This window comes from Seriola dumerili, unplaced genomic scaffold (assembly GCF_002260705.1).
Source record: "Seriola dumerili isolate Sdu_G_001 unplaced genomic scaffold, Sdu_1.0 BDQW01000129.1, whole genome shotgun sequence".
Lineage (NCBI taxonomy): Eukaryota > Metazoa > Chordata > Actinopteri > Carangiformes > Carangidae > Seriola > Seriola dumerili.
In genome coordinates, this window is record NW_019174384.1 from 1,081,261 (window position 1) to 1,095,460 (window position 14,200).

Below are 14,200 nucleotides of genomic sequence, written 5' to 3' on the forward strand. Positions count from 1 at the left end.
TTTTTTTTTTTTGGCGACACATTTCCCCCCCTTCAACTTGGATTGTCTTATTTCCTATATTTACCCAGAATGCCTTTCGAGAGGTGTGAAAATGCATGTCAATTAAAGGTGGGTTTTTGAATACTAATAATACATAATTATATTATTGTATTTTATGTTTCAGGTATAAGCAATGATGCCACTAAACAGTAGCTCTACATTTTATTTGTCACATGCAAAGGTAGTTTATTTTTAGGAAGTTGCGACACACAGTCGGCGCCTTTTAACCCTTTGGCCGTCAGGACGCACAAGGGCTGATTTTTCCTAAATTTTCAAGACATGTTTTGTCCCTTTTCAGCTTTGAGACGAAACAAACAAGCCGTCGTCTTTCGACTCTCTGTTTGGTTCAAACCCTCCGTCCATCGCGCCTCAGCTCTAAGTGAGGTTGGTGATGATCTCTGCAGAAACCTGAGCGCCTAAATAAGACGACGTGACGGTTAAAGAAGGTTAGGCCAACATATGACACACCCGCATCCAACAGCAGGTCAGTGTTTTTCCATCTTGCTGAAGGAGCCAGCTTGTTGTGGTCATTTGTGCGGCTGCTCATCACGAGCAGATGGCCGGAGAGTCGGTGGAATCGATGCACACGGCCGACTGGATTACTAAAGCGACTGCTGAGCGTGATCCAACGCCACGCTACACTTTGACTTTGTTGTGCTTATTGAGCGGCCCTCCATACGTACGGTAGCTTAACCCTGAGGCCTTTGGCTGATTTGAATTTTCCAACAGAGATTATGTGAAACAACCTTTGACACAAAGAGCCCTATAACTATGTAATGACCCATGTTCACCTATTGAACATAAAGCGGGAGGCGTGTGTTTGTGACCGGCTTGACTTCTTTTTTACATGCATGACGTCTTCCATTTGTCATGAGCTGATATACTGCAATTATAAACATATTACAATGACCTTTGCTTGTTGCTCATTATTAATCAGCGTTCACGCCAGGGTGAAGAACACGTGGCGAAAACCATCCATCACGTGCAGAAGCTCTCAGGTAAAGGAGATGAAAAGTTTCTGATATTATTGAACGAGTGGCTCTAAAAGGTCACTCTGTGTTGCTCAAACAAAGTAAAGCCAATTTCACGCACCCTCTTTTTTCTTTTTTTTTAATTCCTGCCACAATTGCCGGAAACGCTCACTCGCAGTAACGTGATTAACATTTGATGACCTTTCCCATGAAGAACATTGTGACTGGCGTTCCTCCGGTTTTATTGTCTGTGTCACAAATGATTCTTATGAAGTTTTATTACGTCAATTAAATTCATGAGGACGGCTTCGGCCTATCGATGGAGAAATGACCTAGTGGGGCTGAAAAGCATCACTTTACAGGGAGTTGCTGTAGCCCTCGGAAATAACACAGATAATTCATTCTGCTTTACTTCAGGCAACGTGCTGTGCTCAAGAACAGCCTGTAAAGGGCAAACATGTCTGTTTATTTGTGTGTGTGTGTTTGTGTGTAAAAATGTTCATACTTCATACATACACTTAATTTGTCATTAAAACGATATGAGGGGGAAATCCAAACAATGCTAGCTGTTTCCCCTCTGTTTTCAAGTCTTTATGCTATGCTAAGCTAAGCTAAGCTAACCGCATCCTGGCTAAATCTGGGCAAGAAAGCAAATATGCCTATTCCCCAAAACCTTGAACGATCGAACACCACATAATGTGTGTGTGTGTGTTAACTAGGTTAGGGTAAATCATGTTCAGGGTAAATAAGCGATTAATAGTTTATAGTGCGACTAATTAAAAGACGAAATGTCACAATAATTATTAGAATTCGACAAGATTCAAGAGACACTGTAAACCTACGCTCTAGATTCTGTAATAAACCTTAAGAAAAAATCCACAAAAGATCAAATGGATTACAGAATAATCACGATACCGTCCAAGAAACTCATTGATCTTATTACATAATTACTTCATTATTTCATCAAGACACCCGAACCTGCGACGGCGGTGACATTTCAGCTGCCATCTCTGATTTCACAGAGACAGTGAACTTTCAATTTGCACCCCCGCCACAAAAGCAATTACACCTATCACCTGCGCAGATGAAATTTTTTTTTTTATATTTGATGACACATCAGGTAGAGAAGGCGCTTCCTGTTTTGGCACTTGACTTTCCCAGGTTTCCTGACCTAATCAAGACGCACGAGAGAGAGAGAGAGAGAGAGAGAGAGAGAGAGAGAGAGAGGACGCCGTCCCTCTGATAACATCACGAGTACGGACAGATTCCTTTCCCCAGATCCTGGATATTTCCATTTAAAGTTTGAACGTAGCCCTGTTTCCCTTTCTTTCTTTGTGCGTCAGGAAATGACTCAGTTCCACTCTGAATCATGTGGGTGAATGTAATCCTGAACTCTCGCTTGATTACCTTGATGATTCAGGGTTTAAAAAAAAAAAAAAAAAAAAAACAGAACCAAAACTGCACATTAACTTCAGGTTCATCCGAGCCCACACTCTGCATTGCATGTATCACCTTTTTATCATCTGTTTTTTCCCCACACACACACACACACACACACACACACACACACACACAAACAGTGAGTCTGTCTCTCTTATCTTACTTGATTGTTGATTCTGGGGAGCGAAGCCATTCATTGCTTTCCCCCTCACAAACATGCCGTTGTTCGCCGGGTTTGATTGATGGGCCTGGATGATTTCATTCAGCTTCTGCTGCAGGGCGCCGAAGTCCTGAGAAGTCTGCGCGATCTGTCGAAAGAGATTAAACAGAAATAATATACGAGTAGGAAAAAAATTATAAGTTGGGGAGGTGACTGGGGAGTAAAGTGGCGTGACCTGTTTTGAGAAGCTCTCTAGTTGCTGAGCTTCATTCTGTGCCGTTTCCTTGTTGGCCTTCAGGTTCTTCCTGTCCTTGTACCCTCTGAAGTTACTCTGGATCTTCACTGCCGCCTGTTCCTCCTCCAGTCTTTCTTTCTCAGCCTCAGTCTCCTCTTTATGTTCAATCTCCACATCAGTAACATCCAGGACCTCCTCCTCGGCTTCCTCTCGCTCCTCTTTACTTCCCCCCTCTGCATCGTTGGCGGCCTCTTCCGTCGCTTTCTTCTGAGCTTCTTTCTCTGCTTTCAGCTTCTTTCGGTCCCGGTGGCCCCTGAAGTTACTCTGAAGGACGGTAGCAGCTTTCTCCTCGTCCAGTCCGTCCACGTTCTCGGCAGATGCGTCCTGCTGGGAGTCTGGCGCCGATTCTTCTGTGTGCATCACCTGTTCTTCCTCTTTTGGAGGTCCTGGTGTAACCTTCGTCTTCTTCTTCTTCTTTTTCTTCGGGATCTTTCCTTCCTCCTCCAGACGTTTGCGCTCCTTGTGGCCGCGGAAGTTACTCTGAAGCACCACCGCTGCTTTGGCCTCGTCTGCGTCCTCTGACTTGGCGTCGCTACGAGAAACTTCTTGAGCTTCTGCTGATTCCTCTTTTTCTCCTTTTTCTGTGTCTTCACTGCAGATTTCCTCTGCCGGTGTCGGAGCTTCGGGAAGTTCTTCCTCCGTGGTCGCTGCGGCTGCTTCTTCTTCTTCTTCACCTGTCGGGCTTTTTCCTTTCTGTTTCTTCGCTGGGATTTTGCCTTCTTCTTGCAGCCTCTTCCTCTCTTTGTGACCTCTGAAATTACTCTGGATCACAGTGGCTGCCTTGGTTTCCTCCTCTAAGTTGACAGCCTCTTCCCCTGCAGCATTTTCCTGTCCATTTCCCCCCGTCTTGACCTCTTCCTGCTCCTCTTTTCCAGCTTCTGCTGCTGGTGCGTCCGAAATCACCGCTTCATCCGCCACCTCTGTATGTTCGTCATCTTCTGGCACCTGTGTGTGATCGCTGTCATCATTTTCCTCGGCTTCATAAGTACTTTCTTCATCCTCCTCATTCTCCTCTGTCTTTGCCCCTTCTTCCTTACCCGTAGGCTCTTCCCCGCCTATTTCCTGTTCCTCTTCCTCCACTATGTTTGGCGGCAGCTCTAGCTCGGCCCCGGCCATCGTCTTTTTCCTCTCCTTGAACTTTTTCCTCTCTTTAAATCCCCTGTAGTTGCTCTGGAGAACCACAGCGGCTTTAGTCTCGTCCTCCTCGTCCTTTGCTTCTTTAAGGGCCTTCTCTGCTTTCTCTTTCTCTTTGGCTTCCCTAGAAAAGAAAATGGGTACATCTTTGTCAGTCAAACAATTCAACATCTTTTTTTTTTTCCAGGGGTATATTGTTTGGATTTTCCCTCACCGTTTTCTTTTGAAGCTTTTCCTTTCCTTGTGGCCTCTGTATCGAGCCTGAATCTTGGTCGCAGCCTTGTTCTTTTCGTCCATCAACTCCTTGTATTTCTTTTTCGCTAGGTAGCCCCTGCAAACTGAAGAGGGAGACAAACAAAACATAAACCAGCAGAACTCACACCAAGCTCGGATCGTGTAGAACGACTGTTCTCACCGGCCTGAAGCTGGGTGATGAAGGCCTCAAACTTCGCTTTGATCTTGTCTTCGGCGACCCTCTTCCGAGCTTTATGACCTCTGTAAGCTGGAGATTAAAGCGTGAATTAGCGCAGCTGCTCCGTGACTCATTCATATTCCGGGACACTGACAGAGCGTGCGGATTACTAACCCGACTGTAGCACCAGAGCGCTCTGTTCCCGCTCTCTCAGTATCCGCCGGTAGCGCTTGGCTCCCAGCCAGCCGCGAACGTACGCCTGGAGCAGGATGATGCGTTGTGTTGCCTGCTGCACCATCAGGTTCAGGTGTTCAACGTGGTAGTACTTCAGGAAAACCTGACAGCCAAGACAAAACACTTTATCGATCCCAGCATCAATGAAGTCATCATTTCAGTGTGTTGCAGTCATGTTCTCCCCCTCCTAGCAACAGCATTATAATTCGCCTGTACAATCACGCCAAGCTGAAATGGGTTTTATTTTGACGTCAGTGCAGTGAGGAAGCCAATGCACCCAGTTAGTGAAAGCACGATGTTCTGATTTGACAATAAAACACAGTGTTTCTTCTCTAAACTTTATCAAACTGGGCCTCAGTGTCTCGTTTAAAGGAGCACGCCACTGATTTCACACCACGCCTCGTGCTCACTATACCAGGCTGCTGCACGAGATACCGTGACGGGGAATACCAACTACCAACGCCACTTCAAACGCAAACACTACTCACCTTAGTCTTCCCCATTGCCCAGCTCTCCAGCTTGGCCTTCTCCAGTATTGCAGCACACGTCTCTGGAGTCCCAGCCGGCTCCTCGTGAGCAGGGAACGCCAAGATGTAGTACCTGCAACAATCAGCGTCATCAGCTGGACACGTCACACACTGACTTTAATCAGCTGTTTCCTTCCTTTTAAAACTGGAGCGAGAACCTGCTGACCTCTTTATGAAGTTGGCAAACAGGATGCGGTGAGAGTAACCCTGCCGCCTGATCTTGGCGGTCTCCAGAACGCCGGTGTAACGCAGCTGAACCAGAACCTTCTCCCGGTCGAACTTGCTGGCCTGGCGATCGTTGTTGGGTTTGATGCAGCGCACAAAGTGAGGCTGCCCCGCCACCATCTTGGACAGCAGGTCCATCAGAGAGTACTAGAGAGACCACGAGAGCAGCGAGGGAATAAAGAAAAACTGTTGCACTGACACGTGAGCAATTTAAAAAAGAGAGAATAAAGTCTTACTCTGAAGTAAGAGGCCACCGTCTGTGTTCTCATGTTGGTGGTTTCTCTCGGGTGGTAGGGCGTGTCTCCCTGTTCGCCCGGCTGAAAAAACATTAAACGTGTCAAAAACCAATATAATTCAAACTGTACTGCCTGGTTTCACTACTCTCTACACTACTAATGCCTTTATTTTTACAACTTTATGGGATAAATGGGAGCATTTTGATAACAGTGCACATAGGCCAACAGAGTAGTTGAGGATAAGGGAGCAAAATAAAGACACTGTGTCAGCTGCAGCCCACCTGTAGATGATTCACATCTTTAAAAATCATAATGGAGGACATGTTTCCATTACAATTCTCAATGCACTTTCATCATGTTGTTTTGTTTTGTTGTTGTTGTTGTTGTTTTTTTGTTTTTTTTTTAAAAATCACCAATCACCGTTTTCGTTTGTACTGTGTCATCGAGAGGCACATCAAGCAAGATTTTTTTTTCAGGCTTGAGCTTTAACTCCAGAGAAGGCTGCAAAAGAGATGCATAAAATAAAAATAAAAAAGTGCCAAATCAAGAGCACGGTCTGCATAAATACAACCTGTCTGAAGCTACAGTCGTACGTTATTTCATAATCAAACACAAGTTATACGATTAAAAACTGCTAGAATTAATTAGGCGTTTACAGTATTTGCTCTCATAAAGACAACACAGACAGCTACATCAACATGAACATCGTCAATTACACACACAAATGTATTAACCTGCTTCCGGCATATATTTGGTAACAATTTAACAAGCTCTAAATCTAATTCTCAGCACAAATACACTGGAGGGAGGGAGGAGGGAGGGAGGGAGAGAGGGAGGAGGGGAGGAGGCACCGTTACAGCAAGCCGTCAGCCTAAGACTGTTTGTAGCGTTTAAAAAGCTCATTGTTGCTTCTTAAGAGCGAAAGCCTTTGATGAGCTTTTTTTTATTTTTTATTTTTTTTTTGTCTAACATATGCAGATGAATGGAAATAAGATTCAAGAACTCATCAAAAACAGTTCATTTGAATGTAGCTACTGCCGATTGCTTTTAGGGGAGCAAACCGCCTCGGGTTTTACATTCAGGCGCCGAAAATCGTGAACTTCCACAGTGTAAACTAATTTACTGAAGAGAGGAGTGTAATCAAGTTGCCAGGAGGAGTTTTTATTTATCTTTATTTATTTTTTATTTGGCCACCAGCAGCCGAAAGAGACTCACTCACTGATTACTGAATGCTTTTAATGCAAAAAATGGAAAGTTTGAATACTTGGCATAAGGTCCTACGTCCAGAAGATGGAGATGCTCGTTATTCATTTAGCGTTTTACAAAGCAAGGTTGCACACACACACACACACACACACACACACACACACACACGAGCTCACGGACATGCACACACACTGTATGCATTAAGGGGAAAATAACAGGCATTAACTGAAACTGGTTCTAATAGAAACACAGGCCACAAGGAGTGAGTGAGGGTCGTACCGAATTTGGTAAAATACGACACAAACTACGTGGAAATATGTTGATTACCTCACTGAAAGAAAAAGAACTGTATAAGGTTAGCACTCCCATCTTTTATGACAGAGATGCAGAGAAAGAGAGAGCGATGAGGAGAGAAGAAGACAAAAAGAAAGGGAAGAAAATAAGAAGCTATAATTACAGTTGGGTAAAACAAAAAGGCAGGAACAGGAGAAGCTGTATTGTAATTAAAGAGCAGCTCTTAGGTGTTGTGGGGTGGGGGGGGTGGGGGGGTAACTTTTTCAGGGGAAGTTCTTGATGCAGGAGATATTACAGTGATAATACAGACAGTACCTTGGTGAAGTTGATGGTGCGTGTCGGGGTCCGCGGGCTGCGCATTGTGTTTATGCCTTTACCCTTGGTGTGGGCAAGGTTGCCTGTGGAAGAAGCAAAGAGGGGATGAGGCTCAGTCGTCTTTCCCTTTTCAACGCCAGTTACAGCTCATTAGGTCAGCGACGACAAAACCGGGCACGCCGTCACGTGACGCCGACGCTTCACTTTAAAAAGAGCGATTATGTGATTATTGGCTTTGCGGTTGGATTTTGACGGAGCCCGCTCTGCCAAGAAGGGGATGCCAGGGCCGGCAAATGCCTGGCAGACAAAAGGGAGGAAAAGCCCTGCTAAGAGGAGGAGTTACAATAGCCTGTTGTTTCACTTCACTTGCATTACTGCTGATTAATTAAAAGGGTCGTGGCAAACAACTTCCTTCTTCTTCCTTAGAAGGTAAAACTTCATTTAAGAGCCGACATCCTCCGTACCCGTTTTGGTGAGCGGATGGGTGACTAGTTTCCGAACCAGCTCGTTCTCCGACGACCTGAGCAGCAGGACGATGTCGGCCGGGAGTGTGTCTCTGTTCTTGGCCAAGAAGCCTGCGGCGTTGTAAATCACCTTGGGAGTGAAAAAAAATATATAAATGATTTGAGTTATATATGAGAAGCCAACACGTGTTAACTGGCTTCAGTTTAAAATGAATGAATCATCATGAAATGTCGATTACCTTTCCGGCGTAGTGGTGAATCCCAAAGCCGAGGTCGACCCTCTTTGGTCTCCAGAAGCTTTTGGTCTTGAGATTATCATCAAATTTCTCTAAAATACCAAATTGTACATCATTTAATTATCGTCCCGACTGGAGAAAGCATAATATTGTTTTTCTCTGCCAGAAAAAAAAAGGGTATTAGAGTTGGTTTCATCCCTTCAGGTGCTGGAACACTTAAATTTCAGACAACCCCTTGAGGTTTGCTTCTCCTCCATCGTCCTTCTCAACAAATTTTGGTTGAGGAAAGTGAATAAAAACTCTCTTTTTGGTACTTTAGAACTTGTTTACGATTGTTATTGAGAAAGACTTTGCACACTTGGTCGGTAATTCCTAGACAAATACAGGCTGTAGACGGTAAATCCACCCAAAAGCAGCTTTAGTTCCCACTGCGGCTGAAATCACTGACCTACGAGGGTCTGGTCTGTGGCCTGCGGGAAGCGACTCTCCTCATCCAGCAGCGAAAGCATCCCCATGGGCTTCTGCAGGAAGAGATCCAGGAGGGGCCGGTTGTCCTCATACTCAATCATCCGAGCGTCCACGTCCTCGTTCAGGTACTCATCCTGCACAGAAAACGGCACACACCTTTTTTAAGACGCTAGATTTTCTTCCTGTTTTGCAAAAGTGACATCCTGGATGTGAGTTTTCTGTTTGATTGTGGTCTGAATACTGAATAAAGTTTAGTGGAAACATGATTTCATAATCTCTTCCTTCCCATCTCTGATTGTTGTTGTTGCCCCTTCTTATGGGAGAAGTTGGGAGACACTGATCCCTAAACTAACGCAGGGAAAATGACACCAAGTTGACCTTTTTTTTTGTGTGTGTGGAAAAACATCTGTCACAAAATAATCGAACCTAAAGCAGAATATCATATCAGACCAGGTTGGATTGAATGTGCAGAGGTTATAAAAGAGGTTAAACAGTTTTTCTATCCAGGCTCTTTTCTGCTGCAGCATCAGACAGATTAATACTGGAAGCATCTGACAACACAAATTACCCAAACTCATCCCTCCAGAATCCAGAGTTAAATCCAGAACTTGTTGCCCTGTTGTGTGTGTACTTACAAACTGCTCTTTTCCCTATTTGGATAACTCTGGTCCGGGGGTGGGGGTGGGGGTTGGGGTGCAAAGCAAGCGTAGCCCTGCACTGTATCTTGAGCTAACCTGATCACATCAGGTTGACTGACTCTCGGGGCTGCTAGCATGACTCAGCAACGTTGCCGGCGACTTCTACTCCGTGAAGAAAAAGGACAAAGTGGGAACAAACAACATCAAATCAGCGTGCCTGTTCTAGCATGAACGGCACGCTGTGAGGTAAATGAAGCACATCAGGAAGTCGGCGAGGATGGAGATAGATTGGGATAATATGTAACTGCATGTGTAAACATGTATGGAAACACAGTGGTGTGAGACTTTTGGACCCCATTGTAGATGAGGGAGTAAATCCATATGAATTAGTGATGCAATGATGCTGCCTTTAATTTATTTCACTCTGGATGTGACAAGGTAGGAGTGCTGTGCTTATTAATCTTCAAGCACAGTGCAGTTCCCTTATGCTCTGTGTATATAAGTATATATATGTATATATGTACATGGTGGCAGTATAGGACAAATGTATTTCTGGGCTTGGTGCCAACAATACCCAAGAGTGAGTTTAAGTCCAACGCTAACTGTCTTCAACTCTTAATTGACCCTCGTTTGGGATGATTTATAGCTCCTCTCCATGGGTGAGACCAAATCATTTAACATTAGCAAACTGTTCTCTGCCCAGCCACCCCCACCCACCGCCCTCCCCAAGGCAACACCCCCCCCCCAACGAGGCCGCACAAGGGGAAAATCGTGAACCTCATTCTCCCGTAAATAAAGACAGCAGCATATTTCACCCTCGCCGTCTCTCTTAAAGCGCAGGGTGACAAATGATGACATGTTATCGCCATTTAGATGGAAATGAGGTAGCACCAAGGTGAAAAATGCACACAAAGGAGGGATTCAAGCGCTCTCTGATTGCGGCGGCGGGGTCGGCGGACTTCACCTGTTCCCAGGCGAATATGTGCTGGTTGAAGTAGAACTGGATCTGCTCGTTGGCGATGTTGATGCAGAGCTGCTCGAAGGAGTTCTTCTTGAAGTTCTCGAAGCCGAAGATGTCCAAGATGCCGATGTTCAGGCCCTTGTCATCCTCTCTGGAGGGTGAGAAGACATGAAACATCAGGCCTTTAAATTCATCCTTCATTTCTTAATATATCTATATATATATATATATTTTTCCAGCAAGTTCTTTTTTATTCTTCGCATACATAAGTAGGAACTCTGCGAGATGACCTCATTCTGCATTCACGACGCGCACATAAACGCACACACCATCACACTCCCCGCTCCTGAATCTCACCCCAGGTGGCTGTCGGGCCGCAGCAGCGAGTTGATGCGGTTGACGATCCAGCTGAAGAGGCGGCCGTAGAGAGCCTTGCCCATGGCGTCCCTCACCTCCGCCGCTTTTTCCACCGTGTTGGGCCTGACGATCGTCTCTCCCCGGGCCACGACACAGTGGGAGGTCAGGGCTTCCTGGAGCTCGTCGGAGCGGATGCGCAGCAGTGAGGCCACTGAAGGGGGACACGAGATGAGGGATGGGATGAAAGTTAACACTCCTAAAGTAGAAGTGAGTGCACGAGTGTGCAAACTTTAAGTGCCCTCACTCACACTCAGGGAGGAGGATGATGTTCTGGGTTCAGATTAAAATAAGTTCCCATCTGGACAGCTTTGTCAATGACCCGTCAGGACAAATGTTTAAATTTAGAAAATATAACGCCTGAGGAAAGTCCTGTCCGGTGAAATCTGCCCATTGCAGATGTACGTTTGGTAATAATGTCTCTGGAACTCTGCACTAGCCCGTCTGTACTGATGGATGATTTATTTCAGAACAATAGTTTCCTATATTTAGCTCCACTCCACCTGGAGCTCTGCGGAGTTAATGGAAAGGAGCAGAAGAGGGAGGAAGAGGAGGAAATTCAGAGTCATGTTTGGTTTTACGTCATCATATACTGAAGTGTAACCATGGCCCCCCTCTCCCCTCTCTCTCCCTCCCTCCTCCCTCCTCACCGTTCTCGAGGACAGAAATGTTGGAGATGTTGCTCTTGTCTGTTTGATGCTCGGTGGCGACCGGAGAGAACTCGATGTCCCCGGAGTTGAGGATGGCGGCCAGGGTGCTGTAAACGCTGCCCAGCTCCTGCAGAGACGATAGACTGTCGTTAGAAAACTGATACCAAATACCGTAACACCCTAATCTCTTCTAATCTTATATACCTCTCAGCTGTGTAGGGATTTGGAGGTTTTGTCTGTTTTTCTATTTTTTATCATCATTATCAACTTATGTAACACAGAAGCGCTTGAGGACTCAGACTAACAAACTCAGTCCTGCCACTTTCATGAAGGTTTGTAGGTGTCGAGTCATGCAAAGCCTGAGAGGAGGCAGAAATGTTCAGCTGTGTAAGGCACAACATGCACTCTAGTTAAATGGAAAGCTGCTGAATCATAGCTGAAATTTCTGCTCTCACCTGCAAAATCATCTGTCCATAATTGGCGAGGTATTGGTGGTAGAGTTTTTTACTAACTTTTGTGCACAGTTTGTGTTCTGACTTTTGCTTTTTAAATTACATTTTCCGTTGTCAAACCAAATGTCCTTTCTGTGCTCAGGATGTCATGTTTTGTTAGCAGCCACAGAAATAGCATGAGCAGCGTTAGCTTCTATAGCTAAATGTCCAACAAACACAGCGCCATTTAACGAGTCTTAATTCAATTTACAAAAACAGACGTTTAAAAATCATCACATCACCAAAAAATGACAACAAAATACAGTAAGAAGCTACTTTTAGTTTAGGAAATAAAAATAAAACCTGTTGGAAATAGTGCTTCTAATAAAAAAGCTCCTAATGCGGCAGTTTGTGTCTCGAAACTGTGTCGAAATAGATAAAAGTGCCTCAAAGATAATCTTCATAATCTTAGTACACATTCTGTGATTTCATGCAAGACAGGACGTACTATAGAAAAGGAGGCTGTTCCTCCTTCGGTGCCAAGCGATTACAGGATAAGTGCTACTGACGTGCAGATCCCAGAGGCAATCAGCTCTTAGGGCCTCATTAGCCTTCACAATGCCAACAGCTGACTGCCTAACATGTGCCTCTGTAGCTCCGTTCCCTATCAGAAGACACCTATAGAAAACCACCTATACACTAGTTTTAAAGCTTATTTTGTGGATTTTTAAACACTGACTTTCATACATTACAGGTATAATACAGGAGTGTAGAGATCATGTCTGTATGAATGTTAGGATCAAGGTTATCGTGGTCGAGACACTTTCAGCTTTTTGCCCAGTGACTGATGCAGTCGTTTGTACCTCCAGGGTGAATCCAATGACTTTGAAACACTGCTCCACTGCATCAAACTGCTCCTTGTAGAAGGTGTTGCTCACTATGTCAGGCCCTAATTTAACGTGCTCGTTACACAGATACCTGCAGTACAAAGAGGAAGCAAAGATCAGGATCGGGGGGGGGAGGTGTTGGCAATAACAGCGTGGGGCCGAGAAATGGCAAACCTACTTAGGTGTTTTGCTGTCGGAGAGCTTGTAGTGGGCTAGCTTCTTCCTGTCAGCCAGGCCGGCGTAAATGTAGTAGAAGATGTGGAAGTTCCTCTCCCCTCTGTCGAGACACACACACACACACACACACACACACACACACACACACACACACACACACACACAGACGTAGCTCAGAAAGCGTAAAAGCATAAGACTGATAAATGTGACTTTGTTAGCGTGTTACTCGTTTGATGTCACCTGTTTTGCTAATGTATGACATGTATGACTGCAGACGTCTGACAAGGCTCAATAGTTACTAGTAGTTTTTACTGGTCGTAACCTACGGAGGCCAAAAAGTGACTAAATGTAGTGAACAGTTAACAGACCGGTCCTTTGTTAGGTAAATAATTATGCTAGCTAGATCACATCACGGCGATATTATTTTTGGATGTGTTGATATTGACATTTCATAAAATAATAAATCATATTTTTGATTTTTCTAAGAAACTTTTGCCACATTTTGTCAGTTTAGTGGCTCAAGTTTTCACAGTCATAAGCTACAATGTCATGTGTTTAGTATTTTATATGTGCATTCTGGTTACTATCCTCCTCACAAATCTGAAAACATCCCTGAGGAAGGGAATTATGAACGAATCTTTTGAAGTACGATTTTTGAATGAATGTGGATCCGTCTTGTTTGCTGTTCTCAACAATTAGTATCTAACAGGCTGAAGAAAAGTGCAGCTACACACCGTGTTTTCAGCCTGTCTGACCCATGCGTCTGGTCTCTAATGAAATACTTGAGTCTGCCTTTGAAGTTCCAGTAAGGACACTCGCAAGACCGCAATCTTTGATCAAACAGGAAATAAGCTAGCCCCTCCACTTGACCCCCGGTCCGCTCCCCAGACACACGATAAGAAGAAAAGGTGGATTGAATGAAAGTGCTGGGTTGAAGGCAAATGCCACCAGTTTGAGATGGAGAGGCAGAGGTGAAAGGAAGAGAGACAGAGTCCATTACGCACTGATCCCCTGACAGCGAGCGGGGAAAATAACCTCAATGTTCTTTCACAGAACAAGAAGAGACGTGATTTACATATCTATGAATGTCACTGTGAAATGACAGCAATGAGCGTCATGAGGTTTCTTACATTAGAAACAAAAAGAAGGAAGTGATATTTACACGGCCTGGTGGATGACTCTGGATTTCTCCAGCAGATACTCAGATATCTGCGCTCCCACCACCGTTCCCCCGCAGGTGAACTTCATCTCCAGGTACTTGCCGAAGCGGCTGGAGTTGTCATTGATGACCGTGCAGGCGTTTCCGAACGCCTCCACCAGGTTGTTGACCAGCAGGATCTTCTCCTGCAGCGTCCGATTATTGGCCTGAAATGAAACGCAGTACCG

The 14,200-nt window shown here is 44.9% G+C and overlaps 1 protein-coding gene across 1 annotated transcript in view; it reads right to left on the reverse strand.

Moving 5' to 3' along the window:
- The window catches only part of myo3a (myosin IIIA), a 47,326-nt gene that overhangs the window by 8,571 nt on the left and 24,555 nt on the right, over positions 1-14,200 (reverse strand). The window contains exons 14-32 of the mRNA XM_022748761.1: positions 13,977-14,179; positions 12,816-12,914; positions 12,614-12,728; positions 11,320-11,446; positions 10,613-10,823; positions 10,259-10,406; positions 8,637-8,790; positions 8,192-8,280; positions 7,953-8,082; positions 7,489-7,571; positions 7,207-7,248; positions 5,674-5,754; positions 5,379-5,584; positions 5,174-5,285; positions 4,626-4,788; positions 4,455-4,541; positions 4,254-4,377; positions 2,846-4,163; positions 2,614-2,758 (exon numbers count right to left, since the gene is read on the reverse strand). Coding sequence (XP_022604482.1) covers positions 2,614-2,758; positions 2,846-4,163; positions 4,254-4,377; positions 4,455-4,541; positions 4,626-4,788; positions 5,174-5,285; positions 5,379-5,584; positions 5,674-5,754; positions 7,207-7,248; positions 7,489-7,571; positions 7,953-8,082; positions 8,192-8,280; positions 8,637-8,790; positions 10,259-10,406; positions 10,613-10,823; positions 11,320-11,446; positions 12,614-12,728; positions 12,816-12,914; positions 13,977-14,179 — 3,637 coding nt within the window. The remainder of the gene's footprint in view (positions 1-2,613; positions 2,759-2,845; positions 4,164-4,253; positions 4,378-4,454; positions 4,542-4,625; positions 4,789-5,173; positions 5,286-5,378; positions 5,585-5,673; positions 5,755-7,206; positions 7,249-7,488; positions 7,572-7,952; positions 8,083-8,191; positions 8,281-8,636; positions 8,791-10,258; positions 10,407-10,612; positions 10,824-11,319; positions 11,447-12,613; positions 12,729-12,815; positions 12,915-13,976; positions 14,180-14,200) is intronic.